Below are 19,349 nucleotides of genomic sequence, written 5' to 3'. Positions count from 1 at the left end.
CATCATGGTAGTGTGAGCTGTGTGTTACTTCTTCCTGGTGGAGTAAGTTGGTCATGCATAACTGTTTCCTTGTAGTGTTAAAGGTATACGTGTTACCGTTTCCTGCTGGTGTTAGACACGTTTTACTGTATCATGGTAGTGTCAGTCACCTGTTACTGTATCCTGACAGTGTTAGATACGTGTTACTATATCCTGGTAGTGTCAATCACGTGTTACTGTATCCTGACTGTATACGTGTTACTATATCCTGGTAGTGTCAATCACGTGTTACTGTTTCCTGCTAGTATTAGACACGTGTTACAGTATCCTGGTAGTGTCAGCCACGTGTTACTATATCCTGACAGTGTTAGATACGTGTTACTATATCCTGGTAGTGTCAATCACGTGTTACTGTCTCCTGCTAGTATTAGACACGTCCTACAGTATCCTGGTAGTGTCAGCCACGTGTTACTGCTTCTTGCTATTAATTAGACATGTATTACTTTATCCTGGTAGTGTCAGTCACATGTTACTGTTTCCTGCTAGTATTATACATATGTTACTGTACACTAGGTAGTGTCAGTCACGTGAAGTACTGTATCCTGACAGTTTTAGATACGTGTCACTATACCCTGGTAGTGCCAGTCACGTGTCACTGTATCCTGATAGTGTACGTCTTATGTTACTGTATCATGGTAGTGCTCACAATGTTTTACCGTGTTGTTTTCTGGTAATGTTGCGTCAGCCACATGTTTCAACATCATGGTATAGTGCTAACGATGTGTTATGGTCACATGGTTGTATTAGCCATGCTTCACCGTTGCCTGGTAGTGTTAGTCATTTATTATTGCTTCTCATAGCTTAAGTAACATGTGACAGTTTTCTGGCAGTTATTTCCATTAGCTCCTTTTTTAGTCCATTATTGCGTGAGTGCGTGACTCGAGTGGCATGAGGAAACTATCATCTTTAAATATTTAGATCACAGCATAGGTATAAATATGTGTCTTTGATTTTGAACTATAACTAGTATCAGCCATCTGTGTCTCATTAAGAATATATGTACTCACAAGGTCAACGAGACAGCTGAGTGGAAGTTATATCGAGGAGACAGCTGTAAAAACGAAAAAAAAAACCCTGCAAATCACCAGAGTTAGATAATAACGTACAATTAGCCATTACCATGAGCAATAATCTCTCCGATTTCAAGGCTATAAAACTCTGCTGAAGACAGAAGCAGAACAGTTCGCACTTCGAGTTAAGTAATATATGACTAATATTTCCCCGGTCATATCATATCTCAAAATATAGATTTATACAACTGAGCCAAACTCCAGATTTTAAACCTCTTCGCCCATTTTGAACGTTATATAATCGATAATAGATTCACGAATGCCTCTTATATACCTGTTATAGAAATTTGGTGAAGTACATGTAAAGCTATTGACGCAAAAGACTGCAGGCTTACGGAAGGGCCACCAGCCTCCTGATGAAATAAAAAATATCATTATCCAATGATTATGAAAGTCAATTGTGCAATTTGTCAGACTCACTCATTGGTCTAGCAAAGGTCTTTGTATTTCTGCTCTTTATGCATTTTTTTTAAGCCAAAATATTTAAAAATGCATTATATAAAGGCTTGCGACTGGTAGCTGTTTTTTAAATATGAGTTCCACCTTGAATATATTTAGGCGGGGTTTGTGAATCCCACCCCCCCCCCCGGCCCGGCCCAGCCCTCCATCTTGTTCGCTACGTCATTGCGTTACCACACGCCCTCTTTTCCCTCTACATGAAAAGTCAAAGTCAAAGTCAGTGAGATGTATGCGTGTTTGTGTGGGTGTGTGTGTTTGAGGAGGAGAGGGATAACATGGACTTTGAATAAATAGCATAAAGAATTGTGAATTGATAGAACCTTATACTCATGGAGCTCAAATAGGGCAATGAAAAACTACTAACATATTAAAAAATGACCGGAAAGAATTTTTGACAAATCCTGGAAAATAATAACTCGGTCTGCTATATATACCGTCAAATTGCTTCTGAAATGAAATTGTCATCAGAAAATGACCAATTCTGCTGATGGCAAACTGATTAATCAAGTCGGAAGGAAATGAAAGGCCCCATATCCCTATAGTGCAATGATATTTAGGGGCCCAGATCAGTTGTTGGGGGAAGGGGGAAACTGTGTACCAAATACATTCTGCCGAAGAATACCTGATGTATAGACATCTTAGACAAAGCCGTAGGGCTATCACTGTTTTCCTTGCCCCCATTTTTCACGCCTACGGGTTTATGGAGTTAAAACGCTGCATTACAAAACCAAGACCGAATATTAATAGACAAATGAATATACAATTGAGAGACGGTTTTCTCTTTGTATTTACATAGTTTTTATAAAAAACAAGAGATACCTCAAAGGTATGACTTTTTTTTGTCGACATATTTCTACAGAAAGGAGAAAAAAAACAACAAATTTTTCGTATGACAATTAGGTTAACATGAGTTCGAGTATAGACCTATATTGGCCGGCGGCTAATTTACCAATGAGTACAGTATGAACTACGACTATACCAAGATGAAAGATTATGCAATTAACTTGAAACCTATACTCTAATTCTCAAAGAAGTGACATAAGACGGTAGAACAATTTGTTTTTCTCGATTTTTTTGTGTGTAACAAACCGCACATGCGTAGTTGAGGCTAACAAGAAACACAGATAATGTGTTCATATTTATATATATATATATGTGTATATATATATACCAAATCTCTTTCATTTTGTCAAGTAGAGGTACGAGTCCCTAAATTCATTCGCAATTCGACGTCAGATATGATACAACAGATGTGACGTCATATGTGACACAACTGTGACGTCATATGTGACACAACTGTGACGTCATATGTGACACAACTGTGACGTCATATGTGACACAGCTGCGGCGTCATATGTTACATAGACGTGACTTCAGATCTGACGTCATTTGTGACGCCGAATATGAAGTTGGATGTGGCGTCGCAGTTTGGAATCAAGCAATATCCGAGAATGAATAACATATACTTCCGGTTATTCGCGTCACTGATTCTGTACAAATTTATGTGATTCATTCTAATTACAGAATTGTGCTTGCATAGACTAATGACATGAACCCGAAGTATATACGATAGTATATGTGCAATCATGAAACAGCTAGATTTGACATTTGACATTTTATAGTCTATTTCATCATTATCGTTAAATTTTGTTCACCAAGGATCCTGTAAATTTGGAATCCGTTCCGAGATGTATTAACGAATTTATATCTTAATGGTGAGGTGGGTTGAGGGTGGTTATAGGGGTGCTAAAGCTACACTGCGATGGTGGTCCAACACGCTCTGCAGTGCAAACGTATCGCCCACGCGTGTGATACTTCCGTCACAGCATACACAAGTGTGTCACAAAAATAGGATATAAGTTACACAGTCTAGCTGGTGCCATACAACTGTACAACGAACGAGTGACCACCTTTAAATGATATACGAGACACTGAAATCGAGGTAACATTAAATATCCCTTCACACCGCAAACCAGGCAAGAGTATGGCTTTTAAACATTGGATGAAATTTGCAATTCATAGGCTTAATATAACATTTAGTGATACAATTATATTTTCCTGAAATAATGAGATTTGTTATTCGAAATATGATCATTGAAAACATTCATAGTGACCTCGTTCACACAAAACATGGCACGGGCATGAATACACGCTCAACGAAATCCCAGTTTCATATCTCTTCATTTGCTGAATTTAATGAGGAACGGCCTTGAATCCCCCTTCCCCCCATCACCACCAACCCCAAATGGACGTGACAAACCCATGGGATTTTTGTCAAGGACATACCATTTTATTTAATCCAATGTTCATCTTTGAAAACTTTTTGTTGTTGTTATGTAATCTGGCTGATGTCCCAGGCGAACGATGGTTTTCAACGTTTAAGGTTTCAAGGACCCCCCAAAAAACGTTTAAAGGACAAGATTACCGAAATTCATACACATGTAATTTCCCGTTTATGACATTTTGAAAGGCAGAGCCCGGAGAATACGGCCGGGAACATTCATAAAAAATATTTTAAGATACAGACTGAGTGATACGTATTCAAAAGTCATTAATATAGATATTCATATTCATTTTGTTCTGGTTTTATTATTTCCCTATACCTATCGGTTGTTGAAATGGACAGCTCTTTGTTAAACAGATGATATAGTAATTTTTCTTGACTGATGTATGTCGCATCCGGTGTTAACCTAAATCGTGCAGACTTTATTTTTCTTAGTCGTTGTTGAGACCAAGGTTACTGCCCTCGGAATAGATGACTCCTTTAACGTGAATATCTAACCTCAGACTAGAAGATTGTCCCTTCATTTAAGTGCTCTGCAGTCCTAAAAACGACTAGTCCAGAGGAGAACTTCATTTTTGACTAATAAAAACGAACATATTCTCAGCATCCTGCCGAAATCATTTTTACCGTGAGATTTCCTATGTATCGTTTTCGAGATAACAAGGTTTGAAGTTGATATGTTTTTGTATCAATTGTGAACTTCAAGCAAACATGTATGATGTCAAAGCTTGATAGGTGTACACTTGCAAATTTGCTTGAATCTGATTCTTCAAATATATTCATCCAATTCTCTTCAAAATTGGGACAAATGAATACACTGCAGTAACTGTGGTAGTGATAACTCCAATCCCCCGCCCCCCCCCCCTTCAAATCAAATTGGAGCTCTGTCTCATACTAGGTCAAAGCAATAAAGCGAATAAATAAAGAATAACATAATATTTTGCTACCAGTGTGTGCAACTATGACTATATCATACATTTTTGCTTCAAGTTGACTGATTGCCAACAAACTGTCACAATTTCAAGTAACATTAGCCTATCTATAATACGCAACCTAGGAAATTGCATACAACTTTCCCCATGATAGTAAGTGTATGTCGTTCTTCTTCCATCAGTCAAATGTAAAGCTTTACTCTGGACTATCATTCTAAAGGAGAATTTTCCTGCATGCATAATGTAATTTCAATCCACGCATATATATAGTATCATATAACGATGACAACACATGTGATTCACAGTCTCGTTGCAAGGGGACTGGGGTTGAGAGCGGATCAGTCGTTCGGTTGTTCCCTTCTAGGGGAACCGTGATATACACCTGACGATGATCACAGTCTCGGTGCAAGGGGACTGGGGTTGAGAGCGGATCAGTCGTTCGGTTGTTCCCTTCTAGGGGAACAGCGATGCACACCTGACGATGATCACAGTCACAGTCTCGATGCAAGGGGGCTGGGGTTGAGAGCGGATCAGTCGTTCGGGTGTTTAGGGCTTTCGTTCCCTGTTTTTTTTTGGGGGGGGTGGTGACTTTTCTTAAACAAGTATCTAGTTTCATTGTCAAATTTAGAATTATCACCGACCTGATTCTATACTGTACAAACCATAATAACAGTGATTAATATATTACAATGGTGTAATATAAAAGTGAACATTTTCCATAGTTGTCGTCAGTGCAGCTTTGGTAACTTGACTTTTATGAGCTTTGTACATGCATGATACCTGGTTAGAGGACAATTGTGTCCACCTGTTTATATATATATATATATATATATATATATATATATATATATATATATATATATATATATATATATATATCAAAATATATATATATATCAAATATACAATATATGTATATAGACGTTCTATCTATGTATAACTATCTATATATATATATCTATATATATATATAGATATATATAGATATAGATATATATATATATATATATAGATAGTTATACATAGATAGAACGTCTATATACATATATGATATATTTGATGCCATTATATTTCAATTTTAGTTTTCATCTCTAAACTGAAGTAGGACTTTCCGAGATACTTCTCTTTCTCGTATGCTCTGGAGAATAAACGCTAGTTTGCGCGTGCGTCATATTACAGAGGAGGGTCTCCCTCATCTTGGACCTAAAGTTCGTCGATAAGATAGCATAGATGATGGGATTAAGACAGGAATTGAGGAAGTACATAGCGTAAGCAAACGGCAGAAACAACTGACCGAGTGTGGTATCTAAAGGAAACCCTTTGACGGTGTCCCAAAGCACAAACAGTTGCATCGGTGTCATACAGATCGTAAATGCTACCACCACGGCAATCAACATACGAACTACTTTCCTACGCGTCTGGTTCCGCTCGTACATATTACTCTTCCTGTGGCGTTCGAAGTTAGCTACTGGCGATCCCGAAGCTATCGAGCCTCCGTCTTCGTTGGCGTCCACCGAGTGTCTTAAATTCGCCATCGCAATGTCGTTACTCTTTTCCGTAGAGGAGGATCTTAAATACTTGCTGTTTTCGTCCACGTCACCGTTTGATGCGCCACGCATTGATATGTCGCCAGGTACTACCTTCTTCCTGGTCTCGAAGCTGACCGGATTATGAGAGGATTCGTTGTAAGTTATCTCGGTTTGGAACGAGAACCGCGGTTGAAATCGTACCCGACTCGCCGGTTGCGTCGGCACGAATCCCGCTTGTAGGTTCATTACATTCAGACCGCACCATAACTTCCCTATGATCTTAGAATAGAAGAGTATCATCAGCAACAGCGGTAAGAAGAAACAGAGGAACATCATGATGAGGTCATGAGAGATACGCACTTTTTGGGGTAAGATATGACGCACGGTGCAGAATTCGTCACCTTGGTAATGGACGGTTCCGTAGAAGAGGTAAATCGGTATGCTCAACCAGAGGCTGATTGCCCATAACGAGGCAGTGGCGATCGCTAATTTGTTGGTAGTTAATAGGTGGCGCACTCGGAATGGATGCAAGATAGCGAAATACCGCTCAAATGAAATGAGCGTTAAGGTGAATATGGACGCCTTTGTCGTGACCGTGACGATGTAGTTATGCAGGGAACAAGCGATGGAACCGAGTGGCCAATTTGGCATCACGAAATTCATCATTTTAGGGATAATACAGAAAATGGCGACTAATAAATCCGCGACTGCTAAATTACCGAGGAAGAAATTGGTGACCGTCCTCAGTTTTTTGTTCTTCACGATGACGTAGATTACCAGGAAGTTTCCGGTCAGACTGACGGGGAAAAGTGCCATGTAGGTTACCATGATCACCTCCTTGACAGGGCTGACTGTGAAAGGGTCATCTGGGTGGGTGATGACGTCACTGCCATTGGTTGAGTTCTCCATCATTAGTCCAGATGACATGGCGTCATAGAGAGGTTGCAGGCACTGTAAAGAAAACCTGAGAACAAGAAGAACAAACAAAAAAGGAGGAATTGAAAAGTGCTATGGATTTCGTCTTCAATGAGATACTTATTTAAAATCGACCTACTATAGTTGATGCGTACGTCTGTCTGGATTGAATGTACGTATCGTCATCTGTGATGAAATCGAACTGAAAACCGGTCATTCAGGTCACTTGTACCGTCTTCAATGTCGTCATCTGGATCAGTATCGTCATCGCCATCGCGGTAATTGTCATCATTCACGTCATTTTGTAATGCCATCCGAATTGTAACATATAGTTTTTCGTTTTTCCAATTCATTATCATCCGCGTAAAATGTGTCGTCATTAATATCGTCATCTGGATAATTTTCGGTATCGTCATCGTTTTTACGGTTACCGTCATTAATCTCGTCGTCTGTTATGTCAGAACGAATTTATGACCGGTATTGTCATCCTTATTCTAAGTCGTCGTTATTCTAACAGTTTTCGTCATCGATATCTTTAGGGTGATCGTCATCGCCGCCGTCTTTGTCGTCGCCATCGTCGTCGTCGTCATCGTCAACCACCATACTGTACAACGTCCATTTTCTCGTCGCTGTTGTAAGTCACTCAATATGTATCTCAATTTTCGTTCTAAGTGTCTTAGAAGCAGTGATAACACTGATGGTCGTTTAGTCTCTAACATGAATGAATGTGTTAAAACATTTATCCTTCACGATCACCGATTCACATAGTATCGTACAATAATATTTTATCATCATAACATGATAACATAATATTCAACAACCACAATAATATTGTTGCATAGTATTACATGATACAATGATATATTATGATAACAATTATGCTTCTATTTTTTATTATTATTATTTTTTTCCATCTCATTTATTCTATAAATACATGCATGTGTACATATGAATATTAAATGCATTTTTTTTAACGTATCTAATAATATCATAACTATCGCTTATACATAGTAATTTAAACGTTTAACTGAGTTCATGAATTAAATGACAATTTCTGAACGCAGTACAAAGGCTATCATAAGTTATTTTGCTCCGTATATGAGATCTATCCAAACTTGTTTCTACTTGAAGGATGAACTTAAATTTATTGATAAATTCATTTAATATTGGCACTTCATTATTCATCTTTTGACTAAAGATATAGTACTTCAAATGAAAGATGAGGAAATTATACGGATGACTCAGAATTAGCTTGTAGCCAAAAAAAAAGTCACTCTTGGTGAAAATAAATTGCATACCTAGAATACGTTGCTCAATGTCTAATATAAAGTTTGAAGTAATTTGACAATCCCCAAAAAAAGGTGCTCTATCGTTTCATCATGACTCCCACAGAATGTACAACTTGCATTTTCCTTGATATTCATGCGACAGAGTAAATGATTAGTTCCCAGTATACGGTGGAGAAAACGGTATTGAAAATAACAAATCTTGCTTTCTCTACAAGAAATGAAAGGAATACGGAAAATAGTCTGCCACTGCAAATCAATAAACTCAAAATTATTTCCCCATTTGCTAATAGCTATTGGGGGAACAATTATGGACTTGTTATGATTATGATGATTATTATTATTATGATTATGATGATGATGATGATGATGATGATGATGATGATGATGATGATTATTATTATTATTATTATTATTATTATCATTATTATTACAGTAAAATAGTTTTCTATATTACCATGTGAATCGGCTGTCACTGTTAGGAATCCATCCATGAAGACACATACTAACACATAATACACGAAGCCATAACGATCAAACTCGGACCCTTACAAAAAAAATATTAATCTTCATGTAATATAAAGATTGTGCACAATAGTATTCTATATTAGCATGTGAATCGGCTATCACTGTTATTGATTGTGCTTCGTTCTCTATGCATTCCTTTCACTTTTGAGACGACATTGTCGAGTACATTCATCACCCTCCGAATGTGAATCGATCTATATAGTTCATAATGATTTAATAATATGAAATATAAAATGGAATTTTCGCTGGTATAGACCCTGTAATTATAATAAGACTGATAAATATTTATTGAAACAGATCGTGAGTCTAAATCTCTTCAAAATCTGACAGATCGGAATTTTTTATTATCATTCTTTAGATTCCAGGAATAAAAAATGAGACTTAAATCAATCGACATGATTTTGTTTTATGGCTTTGTTCTTCCAAAATATAAGAATAGTAATAATAATAATAATAATCCACTCTATAGTATACATGTCTAGGAGAGCGAGCATTTCTTTGAGAACATTATCCCATACTGTTCCCAATGATTTATAACTTACTAGACGACTGTAGTCTCCGTAAATATTGTGAAGAAGGCGACCATCCATCTTAAATGTTTTATCGATTGTTATGTACCATTGATATGAAATATCAATTTCAATAACGCATTCCATGGAATATTATCTGGCAATTACACTTGAGTCCTTGCTCTGACGTGGCAATACAGTAATATACCGACTTACTTTTCTTATGATGTCGTAGCCTAGGCGGGGAAAAAATGGATCAGGAAGGGGGTTGAACGACAGCGGGGTGGCCACATACTTTCTTTGTATAATCCTGAATCCGTCACCTTGCTTTGACTTATCAGTTAAATTTATATGGCACATTTGCACTTTGTATGATGTCATCAAAAATGAAAGTTGCGTTTATTTCCTCTTTTTCTTATAAGAATAGAATACCCTTCAAATTCTGTCCTCGGATTTTTATAAATTCTTCATTAAAACGTAAACTGAACCCAAATATGAAGATTCAAGTTGTTCCATTTCTTGAATTATTTTATATGTTCTTTTATTGGCCACACTTTATTCAGGTTTTTATTTTTTTTAAATATTTTTGATTACTTTCCTACTTTCCGCCTTTATTCGGAATTTATTCTACTTCGTAGCCGAATTTTGCTACCTATAATAATCAATATACTGTCTTATTCCTTATAGCTTCATATATTTTTTTGATTATGAAAAGTACAAATAAATGTAACGTTGTCGTGACAATAAATCTTCCATTTATGGATGAAGCCGCGGGGGGTTTCCGGTGTAACCCCAAAACTCAAGGAGACTTGGAAAAAGTTGATCAGACAAACAAATAAATGATTTAAATTCTTTCTTGAAGAACATTATAACCTTATATAGGCATATGACGTCACACAAATACAGGATAAAGACCAATATCCCACTTCACAGTTTATCAAGTATGTAGACAGTACAAATATCGTGTGACCTTCATACTGCATTAGAATGTAACCTTAATTCTGACGTCAGTATGCGCAGGATACCTTTATCGATTAAGAGGGCAAATGATCACCTATAGGATTTGTGAGCAGCCTGAATGTAAAGGTAACATTGAATTTTCAATATCCGTTTTTTGGTTTCGAAGATAATCGTTACCTTTGTGGTCATGCAGGCGGTTGAGTGTGGGTGCGTGTCTGTGTGCGTATGCGTGTGTGTGTGCGCGCGTGTGGCACCTTGCTTGTAAACACGATATCTCAAGAAGTGAAGTTTGGACCAATCTCATATTTGGTGTGTAGGAGTACCACATTGAGTTCAAGATACCTATTGTTTGTGGGGGAGGTCAAAGCTGATTTGGGGTCACCAGGGGTCAAATTGTGAAAACCTTTTAAACACGATATCTCAAGAAAGGAAAGCTTTGATTAATCTCATATTTAGTATGTAGTTATGACACGTTAAGTGCAAGATTCGTATTGTTTTTGGTGGAGGTCAAAGGTCATTTTGGAGTCCCCAGGGGTCAAATGGTGGAAACCTTGCTTTATGATCTACCGTATCTCCCATCGACCAGCCTATTAGTTAACATTTGCGTTTCTCCTCATAAGAATTGGAGAGGCTTTTGGCAATTGGAAGTTAGTTTAAAGGGTGTGAAGACTCGCGCACAAAGAAACGTCTCATGCCGGTAATCTGACCTAGTTTCGAATGAGGTGTAACAGAAGTGTTAGACACCACCATCGATCCCAGAAAATACACACACAGCTTGCTACCGTTGGTACTTAGACACTAGTGTACAGTCAATACATACAGCTACGGTCAATACCCACAACACAGTGTACATAGCAGCGATGGAAATCTCATGTCTAGATAACAAGGTATCACGTTTCATTACTGTCTACATTTTGTAGCGACAAGAAGAAAACTTCACTTGCAAGCAACGGAAAGTTAACTTTTTCAGAGCGCGGCACGCGGTTTGGGGCGAGTCTTCAATGCCTTTAAGGACATCAATAGAGAAAACTCAAAAGTCACGACCAAACCTCCATTGACTTAAGTGTGTCGCAAACTTTTGGAGTTGCCATGTACGTCGCTGCATACATACCTGTGCACAAAGGTGTGTAATGAACGTTGTACTTTTGATACAGACAACGTTGTTATTGGAATGGACGATATCATTGTGAAATCATTGGTATTATTTCTTTGCTCCCGTTGTTGAAGCTTTCCTTCGTATGTCGCAATTTTCGAGATTCAGTGCCAAATGAAACTTCAGGTTTGGATGTAGTAACGTGGGGTATATGACCAGGCGCCGTTTACGAAAATTAACCGTCGCCTAGTTAGACGCATACTAAGCGCAAACTCTTGGGGATCAGGGGGATATAAATCGCCCTCGCCTGATTAATGTACGACTTGTGTACTACATTGAGTGGAAGAAGCCGATTGTTTTTGGTATAGATCAATCTGTATTCTGAATAAAAGAAAAGTTTCCATCTCGGTCATCAGCTGCCAATGTGAATATTGTTTGTTATATCTTAATGTTTTTTGCTGTACTATTTAGATTGAAGTATGTTGTTCACCCTGGCTATACCCTACAGCCTAGTGTGTCACATTCATATAAGATTATTCATTTCTCATCATCGAAACCACACTGTTGTTTTGCTGTCTGGGTTTTTAAACGTATTTTTAGGTTCCCATACTGTTAACATGCTATGTATACCTTGTGGCGATGTTTCGTACTATAGCATACCAACACTTTTCAATATTATAATAATAACGCACACAGCATGTTCAAGCAGCGTATAGTAGTTTACAAATCCCTGGTTCAAGTAAGTGTTCGTGTTATGCTTATAGAAGCAAGTCACCCCCAGCCGACTGTTTAGTTTGCCAGCAACCCCGTCAGCGATATGTACGTCAGGGGTACAACATCGTTTAGACAGAACAGTTAAAATATAAGGTTGCTACTAACACGGTGTCCCACTTTTCAACCAAAGAAACATGCCGGTTACTCCATATAGATATACCTCCGTACCACTACTGTAACTTCAAACTCACTGGGCATCACATGAGACTGCATCAATTAATTAACTGCAATTATTGCAATAACGAGGGCAAATATTATATCAAACAGTTGCCGATATTTAGAGATCCATTTGATCTATACCAACTATACCAAACAACGGTTTATTTTCAGATGAGGAGGTCAGCATGCATGCTGATGCTAAAATAATATATAATATATATATATATATATATATATATATATATATATATATATATATATATATATATATATATATATATATATATATATATATATATTTAAAGAGATAAGTTAAGCATCCGTTTGTAAACAGGTAAAACAGAATGTTTAATCACCTGCTTGCAGACTATATTCACAGGCCTATCCAGGCCTTCATTGCGTGAGACGCCACGCCAGGTGATAATCCTGCATTAGAATTAAAGAAAAATAAGAAGAAAAAACCGTTTGAAAGTATTATGGCTAATAATGACCTTGATCCTAATGGATAGTTCCAGCTTAGTAACACTGATATAAAATATTTAACCGCTCTCTCGTTTTATTGACTTTGAACCCATATGATCTGTGGTATGGGTTAAAGGATCGCTTTATACTTAAAATTTGACTAGTATGTTTATAAGTAGTATATAGTTATACATGGAACGCAGTTGTAGTTTTAACTACGACATCACTTTACTTCCGGCCGTCTCAGTGTGGCATCACCAGTGTAGGACCATGTTAGGGTATTCTACTTCTACTGTGGGTTCGATGTTATACCATGGAGCTATTGCTATTCATGGATGGTTGATACCCACAACCTATCAGCTGTTGTTATTGCCTCACGTGATACACTTCCTATTGAGAACATGCATGGGAGTAATACTTCCATGTTAAGACTAACCAGTATAGTTCCATTGCAAGCTCGATGTATAATTAACATATTTGATATTGCCCAATAATCTCCTCTGTGACGCAACAACGTTTAGACATGTATAGATTAACATAAGACCTGCCTGTGTAAGTTAATCGCGTATTAAAAAGCGACCCATTTTGAAGACAGGGAACGCGGAAATTTCGTAAGGATAATCTGTCGTAGAGACAGCTGTACTCCTTTATATATAGTCAACCTTCATTGTCCATTGGGAATGTTCTTTTATAAATCCATAATCTCGGGATGTTCTATTTGACGTGGAACGTTAACGATGCATAAAGGTGAATACCGAGACATAGCTTGCATTCCTGTTTTATACCAACAGTTAAAACAAACCCAAGATACTAAAACCATCACTGAGGCTATAAGCAAGCATCGAGAGGTTCATACTTGAAGAGAGATCATGGTGTACAACTCCCAGGGAGCTGAAGAAACAGCGCTGTTATAAAGGTGAATGAAACTGGCAGACACAATTATTAACAGTGGCAACGCTACAGGAAGGGGGGGGGGGTAGTGTTCCTTTATCTCTATAAAGGAACTCTAGGGGGATGAGGTGAAATCCCCCATTACATCTGCTACTTAACCAAAATATATAGAACTAATCTAGCCGTTTGTATTAAAAAAAGCTTCCAATTCAAATGCATTAATGTGAAAAATTGTCAAATGATAGCACCATTTTGCGTCTAAGTAAATTTACTTAATTCCCAAGGGGGGGGGAAACCTTTCTCTCAGACCCCTCCCCACACCTTGTGTGTAGAATGTTTGCCGCCCCCCCCCAAAAAATATATATGCCTTGCCCCCCAGATTGCCCTGACTACTGCCGTCACTGATTACTAAATATCTTGCAATGAAATCTGGAAGAATTAATGAATTGTTGGGTATTTTTATGTTTTTCTTTTGTCATCACGATTTTTAAATATGATTAAATACGAAATAGGGATTAATTTAAGCAGCTGTATCGGTAACTGGATACCGTAAGATGACGTCTGTTTACGAACACATATTTACAACTGCCTCTGTACAGCTCGTGTTCAGGCTTTGGCAAATACCCAATGATAACAGCCTACGTCACGCGTTGAGCATGCGTAGTATTTATTCCCTTTCCAAAGACTGGCGATGCTCACTTGACATAACAAAGTCATGGGCACATAGGAATGCGAGGCAGATGGGGGGGGGGGGGGGGCGGGGGGAGGGGGGAGGGGTAGACTACCTCTTTAAATTTCAGGGGACTCAAGAGTTGTTGCAAAGTTAGGGCAAAACGTTCTGCTCCCATTCCCCCACCCCCCCCCCAGTTGGGATGCCTATGATGAGCCATGCGGGTACAGTCTCGATGTAAAGGGATTGGGGATGAGAGTGGATCAATTTATTTGGTTTTCGTACCCAAGCCATATCATTGGTGAATTTCCTTATAAAAGTATCTAGGTTGGCGTATTTTTTTTTGGTGAGCACGTCGCCAAAGGTGCGATACCTTTATACATAGACTAACTCATACTATGGTGTAGGATGCAGTTAAACAAGTCCGCCATTTTTATTTCGTTATTAGCGTAACTCTGATATTTGGATCCCATGCAGGTGCAACACCACATCATGGAATGCAACGAATGAAAATAGTTACGTGTTTATCGGTAATACAAATGCCTGTGTCTGATCCTGTTACGTGATAGGAGAGTCTGCTCTATGCGCCAACATATGGACAAGCAACCTACGAAACCTGCCAGGTAAGCTTTGTACTTGATATAAACCCTAAGCTGGTCTCCTTATACGACTGCAAATCGTGGTTTAGGAAGCTTCCATTATCACTTGGTCGGTTGGTGACCTTTGTGTGGCAATTTTTGAAACGTGATTCTTTTTTTAATATTTTTTTAATAGCACCCCCCCCCCCCCGTTGATGACCTCTAAAGGATCAATATGGTACCTGAACCTCTCGTAATCCGTTACGTTACGTTAGGTTAATCCACATCCATCGCTGCAGGGCGTTATAATTAGGCATACACGCCAAAGTTTGCAAGTGCAATGTAAAGTTTAAATATAATTTGTAGCACACGTACATTTGCTTTTATTCAAATTAACGGCTAAAATATCTCTATATAGTAAAATCCTACAGATGGTATAGTGACATGGTGTTTTGAAGTTTTACTGAATAGAGTCAATTCTTGTGCATTGAATATTAAACGGTATAGTGATTGTGACGCAAATCATAACTTAAAGGAGGTACATCGGTGGCTCAAGTTGATCGCTTTATAATATAAGCTATACAGGCTTATAGCAATCGGGAGGTTCCGGGTTCGATACCCGACCGGATCATAGTAAGGTGGGTTTTTCATCCAAGAGCAATCTAAGGTTTTCCCACCTGAAATGGCTTTCTAAATAGTAAAGATTTCAAATTTGAGTTAAAATGTTGAATTGGAAGCCACCCGACGTGTAAGTTGTAATCCATAAGCCTATGCGGGTTTCTCTCACATTTGTGGTCGCTTAAGCGTCGTAAAAATAACTACTGATTATTTTTACTATTTTTATTATTATTATTATTATTACTATTATTACTATTACTATTATTATTATTATTATTATTATTATTATTATTATTATTATTATTATTATTATTATTATTATTATTATTATGCTGGTAAATTTCGCAATTTTTAGGTACAATTCAAATCCTCGTAGCATTTTGTATAACGAAGATATGATGATTCTCTTTTTTTCACATTTGAGTGATAGTTTTTATTAATGTATCTGGCAACAAAAGAGTGAATGATGGCATCAAAATGTGTTGAACATTGGTTTTGTTTTTCTTTATCATAGTTTTTGTCACTTATACGCAACAGCCCGGGTAAATAATATCCCCCGCCCCCCCCCCCCCCCCCAAAAAGGTCACATTTTGATGAAGTTCTTAAATACAGAGTTCATTGACAGCTAAGCAACTATTCCGAAAGTTTTTTTACACTTCAAGGATTATAAATCAACAATAAGATTATGATAGGAGCGTAAAGCGATTGTAGATTATCTATCGAATAAGCAAGTGAGGACACCCCCGTGTACGAATTTTATATAGTGTGCTCACATACATGGAAGAACTTGAAAATGCTAAAGTTGACTATACTTCACGGTAATCAGAATTTCCCCACCACTCGCCATTTTGCGCCGTAATAAACCATTTCATAAAATCTTAATATACAGTTCGGAAAACACGGTAACCCTGTTTTGTTCCCCGCGGAGCAAAGTTAACGTCATCAAAAATAAGATTTGTTTTTTAAATTAGTTTGCTCTGATGCAAGTTCACGCTATGGATGCAATAGGAAGGTTAGAGGCAATGGCTGTTGATTGACTTAAGAGAGTGCTTCCAGCAGCAACCACCGGTGAGGAATACAAAATTGAGAATTGCTTCTTCTTTTTTCCTTTTTTTCTACATATATATATATATTTTTATTCTTCCTTTAAGATGTCCCCATTGGAGTTAGCTCTGAGCAACTTAGGTTATTTCTTTCAGCTTTTTTCAAATGTCTTGAAAGCTCCAGACACAAACGTCCCAAGGATAACTCATTAACTGTGAATATATTCACTGATCCTGACCTTGAACGGCTATGATCAGTAAAATCGTTTAATACATTTGATACACTGCATAAATATACCATATATATATATCGTATAGGCCTATATACCCTATCGGTCATGCACCTGCCCTACAGCTAATAGTTATATTAAATACTTGCTCCCTTTTACGAACAAAATAAACTCTTTTCTTTTCTTTCTTTGTAAAGAAAATTTTAATAATATGTTGTTATTTGAAAAGTGTATATCATGACAGTATATATTAACCTTCCATTGTAAAGCTGCTAATGTTCATCACACGGGATATATATATTATAAATTCCATTGAGATATGAAGGTGTCATTCCGTTAATCTAAGCTAAGCATATATAGTTGTATAGCCTTTAGAACAGGCCGCTATCATAACTGTGATGACGTCATTTGCAATGTGATATGCATTAAGCAATTTTCATAACTTGTCAACTCGCATTATGACCGTGTTGACGATATGCAATAGTAATGGATGTGTTTATATTTCATTAAGCTCCCAACGTAGTAGCTTGGATCGAGGGAAAAAGATGAACTAGATTTAATAGATTTCCCGGACGCACTCCACTATATCTAGATTGAAAATATTGCATGAAGGAGATACAAACCCAACCATCATAATTGGTCTGTGTGATATAGAGAGATAGCTGTCATAGACTAACCCCCCCCCCCAGACCCGCTCCCCACATCTCCTTCAACACCCCACCCTCCACAATTAGAAGACACCATAAGTAAATACATAATCCAGCCACTTTGATTGATGAGCCTCAGATGTTTTAAATGTCATTTCTCAAAAATTGATTGATTTTTTAATTTCTTGAATTTTTTTTTTTAATTATTATTATTATTTTTTTTTAATTATTATTTTTTTTTTATCGATTTATCGAAGTACAATCGGGACTGATATAGCAATGATGTCACACTGTTTCACACACAAAGTATTAAAATTAATTTTGTACCCATAAAGTCATCTTTAAACACGATGTGATAAAGGAAACGTCCTTCAAAATGAAAGCAAAAGAGACCAACATATTTTGGAATCGTACTTTTTTTCTTTTTGCAATGTCATCGTTCAACGAAGGTCCGTGTACAATATGTATACAACCCATTGTATAAACTAAACCAACTTTGTCAATTACTTTTAAAACAAAAGGAGAGCACATTCTCAATAACTTCAAGTTCATATTTATAAATAAGGAACAAGAACGAATTAAAAATCACTATCTTCTCCCCTTTTCTTAGTTGACTCTGAATTTTAAGCTTCCCGTGTTCAATTTTGTATTGCTTCGCTTTAACACTGCCACCCGTATCGCTTTATGTCGAAATATGAATATTGTGGAAAGTACGGTAATTATATATATTGATAACCTGTCTTCTAAACAATTTAAAACCTTTGCAGTAATCCCCTTGCTATATGAATGTACAAGAACCAACTGCAGCTCAAGTAACGCCTTTCTCTACCCACGGAGTTACTACGAAATATCTTCAAAGCTTCCCCTCCCTCCACCCCCCTCGGTTTTTCCACCCTCCCTATGCACAACCCTATATGCGCACACTGAACAATAACTAGAAATGTTCTGTTTTCAAGAGCGTACATCTGGGTACGTTTTTATCGTTAATTTTAACAAGTTTCTGTACTTTTGACAGATTGTGCATTACAAAATGGTGATATTTCAGTTGTCATCTGTGACGTAGGCTGGGAAAATGATAAAAAATAATGTACTTTTGACATTATTTCCCGGCCAGTGGTTTTTCCTTGAGTTTTGATAACCTTGCCGCATAAGGAGTGAATTCAGAAACGCGTGCGCACTTTACTGGTATAACATATATGCCTTATCTATCTAAAACCTCGAACAGGAAAAAAAAAATCCCAACGAATTCAATGATTTTCAGGTTTGGATCTGAGTCAACTTCAAGGTGCTTTTAATCTTAAATCGAACTGTTTGATTTATTGTCTACGTAAATTGGAACGCAACGATATGGTAAGAATTTTAATTGAATAATAAATTTGATGATGATGATCAACGCGTGTATTCTAATACGTTCACAAGCTGACACCAAATTCAGGATGGCGATATCACATATAGTGAGAAATAAGGCAGATTGTAATGTTTTAAAATAATCTGCAAATGTGCAGATTATATGATGCTGCGATAGAATGGGTCGGTCAGAAGTTAAGATCACAAAACAATTGCACACATATATATATATATATATATATATATATATACATACATATATATATATCCAACTCATTGCGATTTTCAATTATATATATATATATATATATATATATATATATATA

At 37.2% G+C, this 19,349-nt stretch overlaps 1 protein-coding gene and 1 long non-coding RNA gene across 10 annotated transcripts in view; one reads left to right on the top strand and one right to left on the bottom strand.

Moving 5' to 3' along the window:
- Positions 1 to 19,349, top strand: part of LOC139973391 (uncharacterized) — a 219,508-nt gene that overhangs the window by 7,372 nt on the left and 192,787 nt on the right. For 5 of the 6 annotated variants that reach the window (XR_011795202.1, XR_011795200.1, XR_011795197.1 and 2 more), the window contains exons 3-4: positions 13,791 to 13,915; positions 15,038 to 15,183. This is a non-coding gene — a long non-coding RNA (uncharacterized lncRNA). Of the gene's footprint in view, positions 1 to 7,763; positions 7,863 to 13,790; positions 13,916 to 15,037; positions 15,184 to 19,349 lie in introns of those variants that run through there. The other variant, XR_011795199.1, reaches the window with a different exon arrangement.
- LOC139973378 (QRFP-like peptide receptor) overlaps positions 5,847 to 19,349 on the bottom strand; it is a 46,339-nt gene continuing 32,836 nt past the window's right edge. For 2 of the 4 annotated variants that reach the window (XM_071980014.1, XM_071980016.1), the window contains exon 2: positions 5,847 to 7,277. In XM_071980014.1, coding sequence (XP_071836115.1) covers positions 5,876 to 7,240 — 1,365 coding nt within the window. In that variant the 5' untranslated portion in view covers positions 7,241 to 7,277 and the 3' untranslated portion in view covers positions 5,847 to 5,875. Of the gene's footprint in view, positions 7,278 to 8,971; positions 9,083 to 12,893; positions 12,964 to 19,349 lie in introns of those variants that run through there. The other 2 variants (XM_071980015.1, XM_071980013.1) reach the window with 2 other exon arrangements.

The sequence above is a fragment of the Apostichopus japonicus genome, chromosome 9 (assembly GCF_037975245.1).
Source record: "Apostichopus japonicus isolate 1M-3 chromosome 9, ASM3797524v1, whole genome shotgun sequence".
Lineage (NCBI taxonomy): Eukaryota > Metazoa > Echinodermata > Holothuroidea > Aspidochirotida > Stichopodidae > Apostichopus > Apostichopus japonicus.
This window is presented reverse-complemented; position numbering and strand designations above follow the sequence as displayed.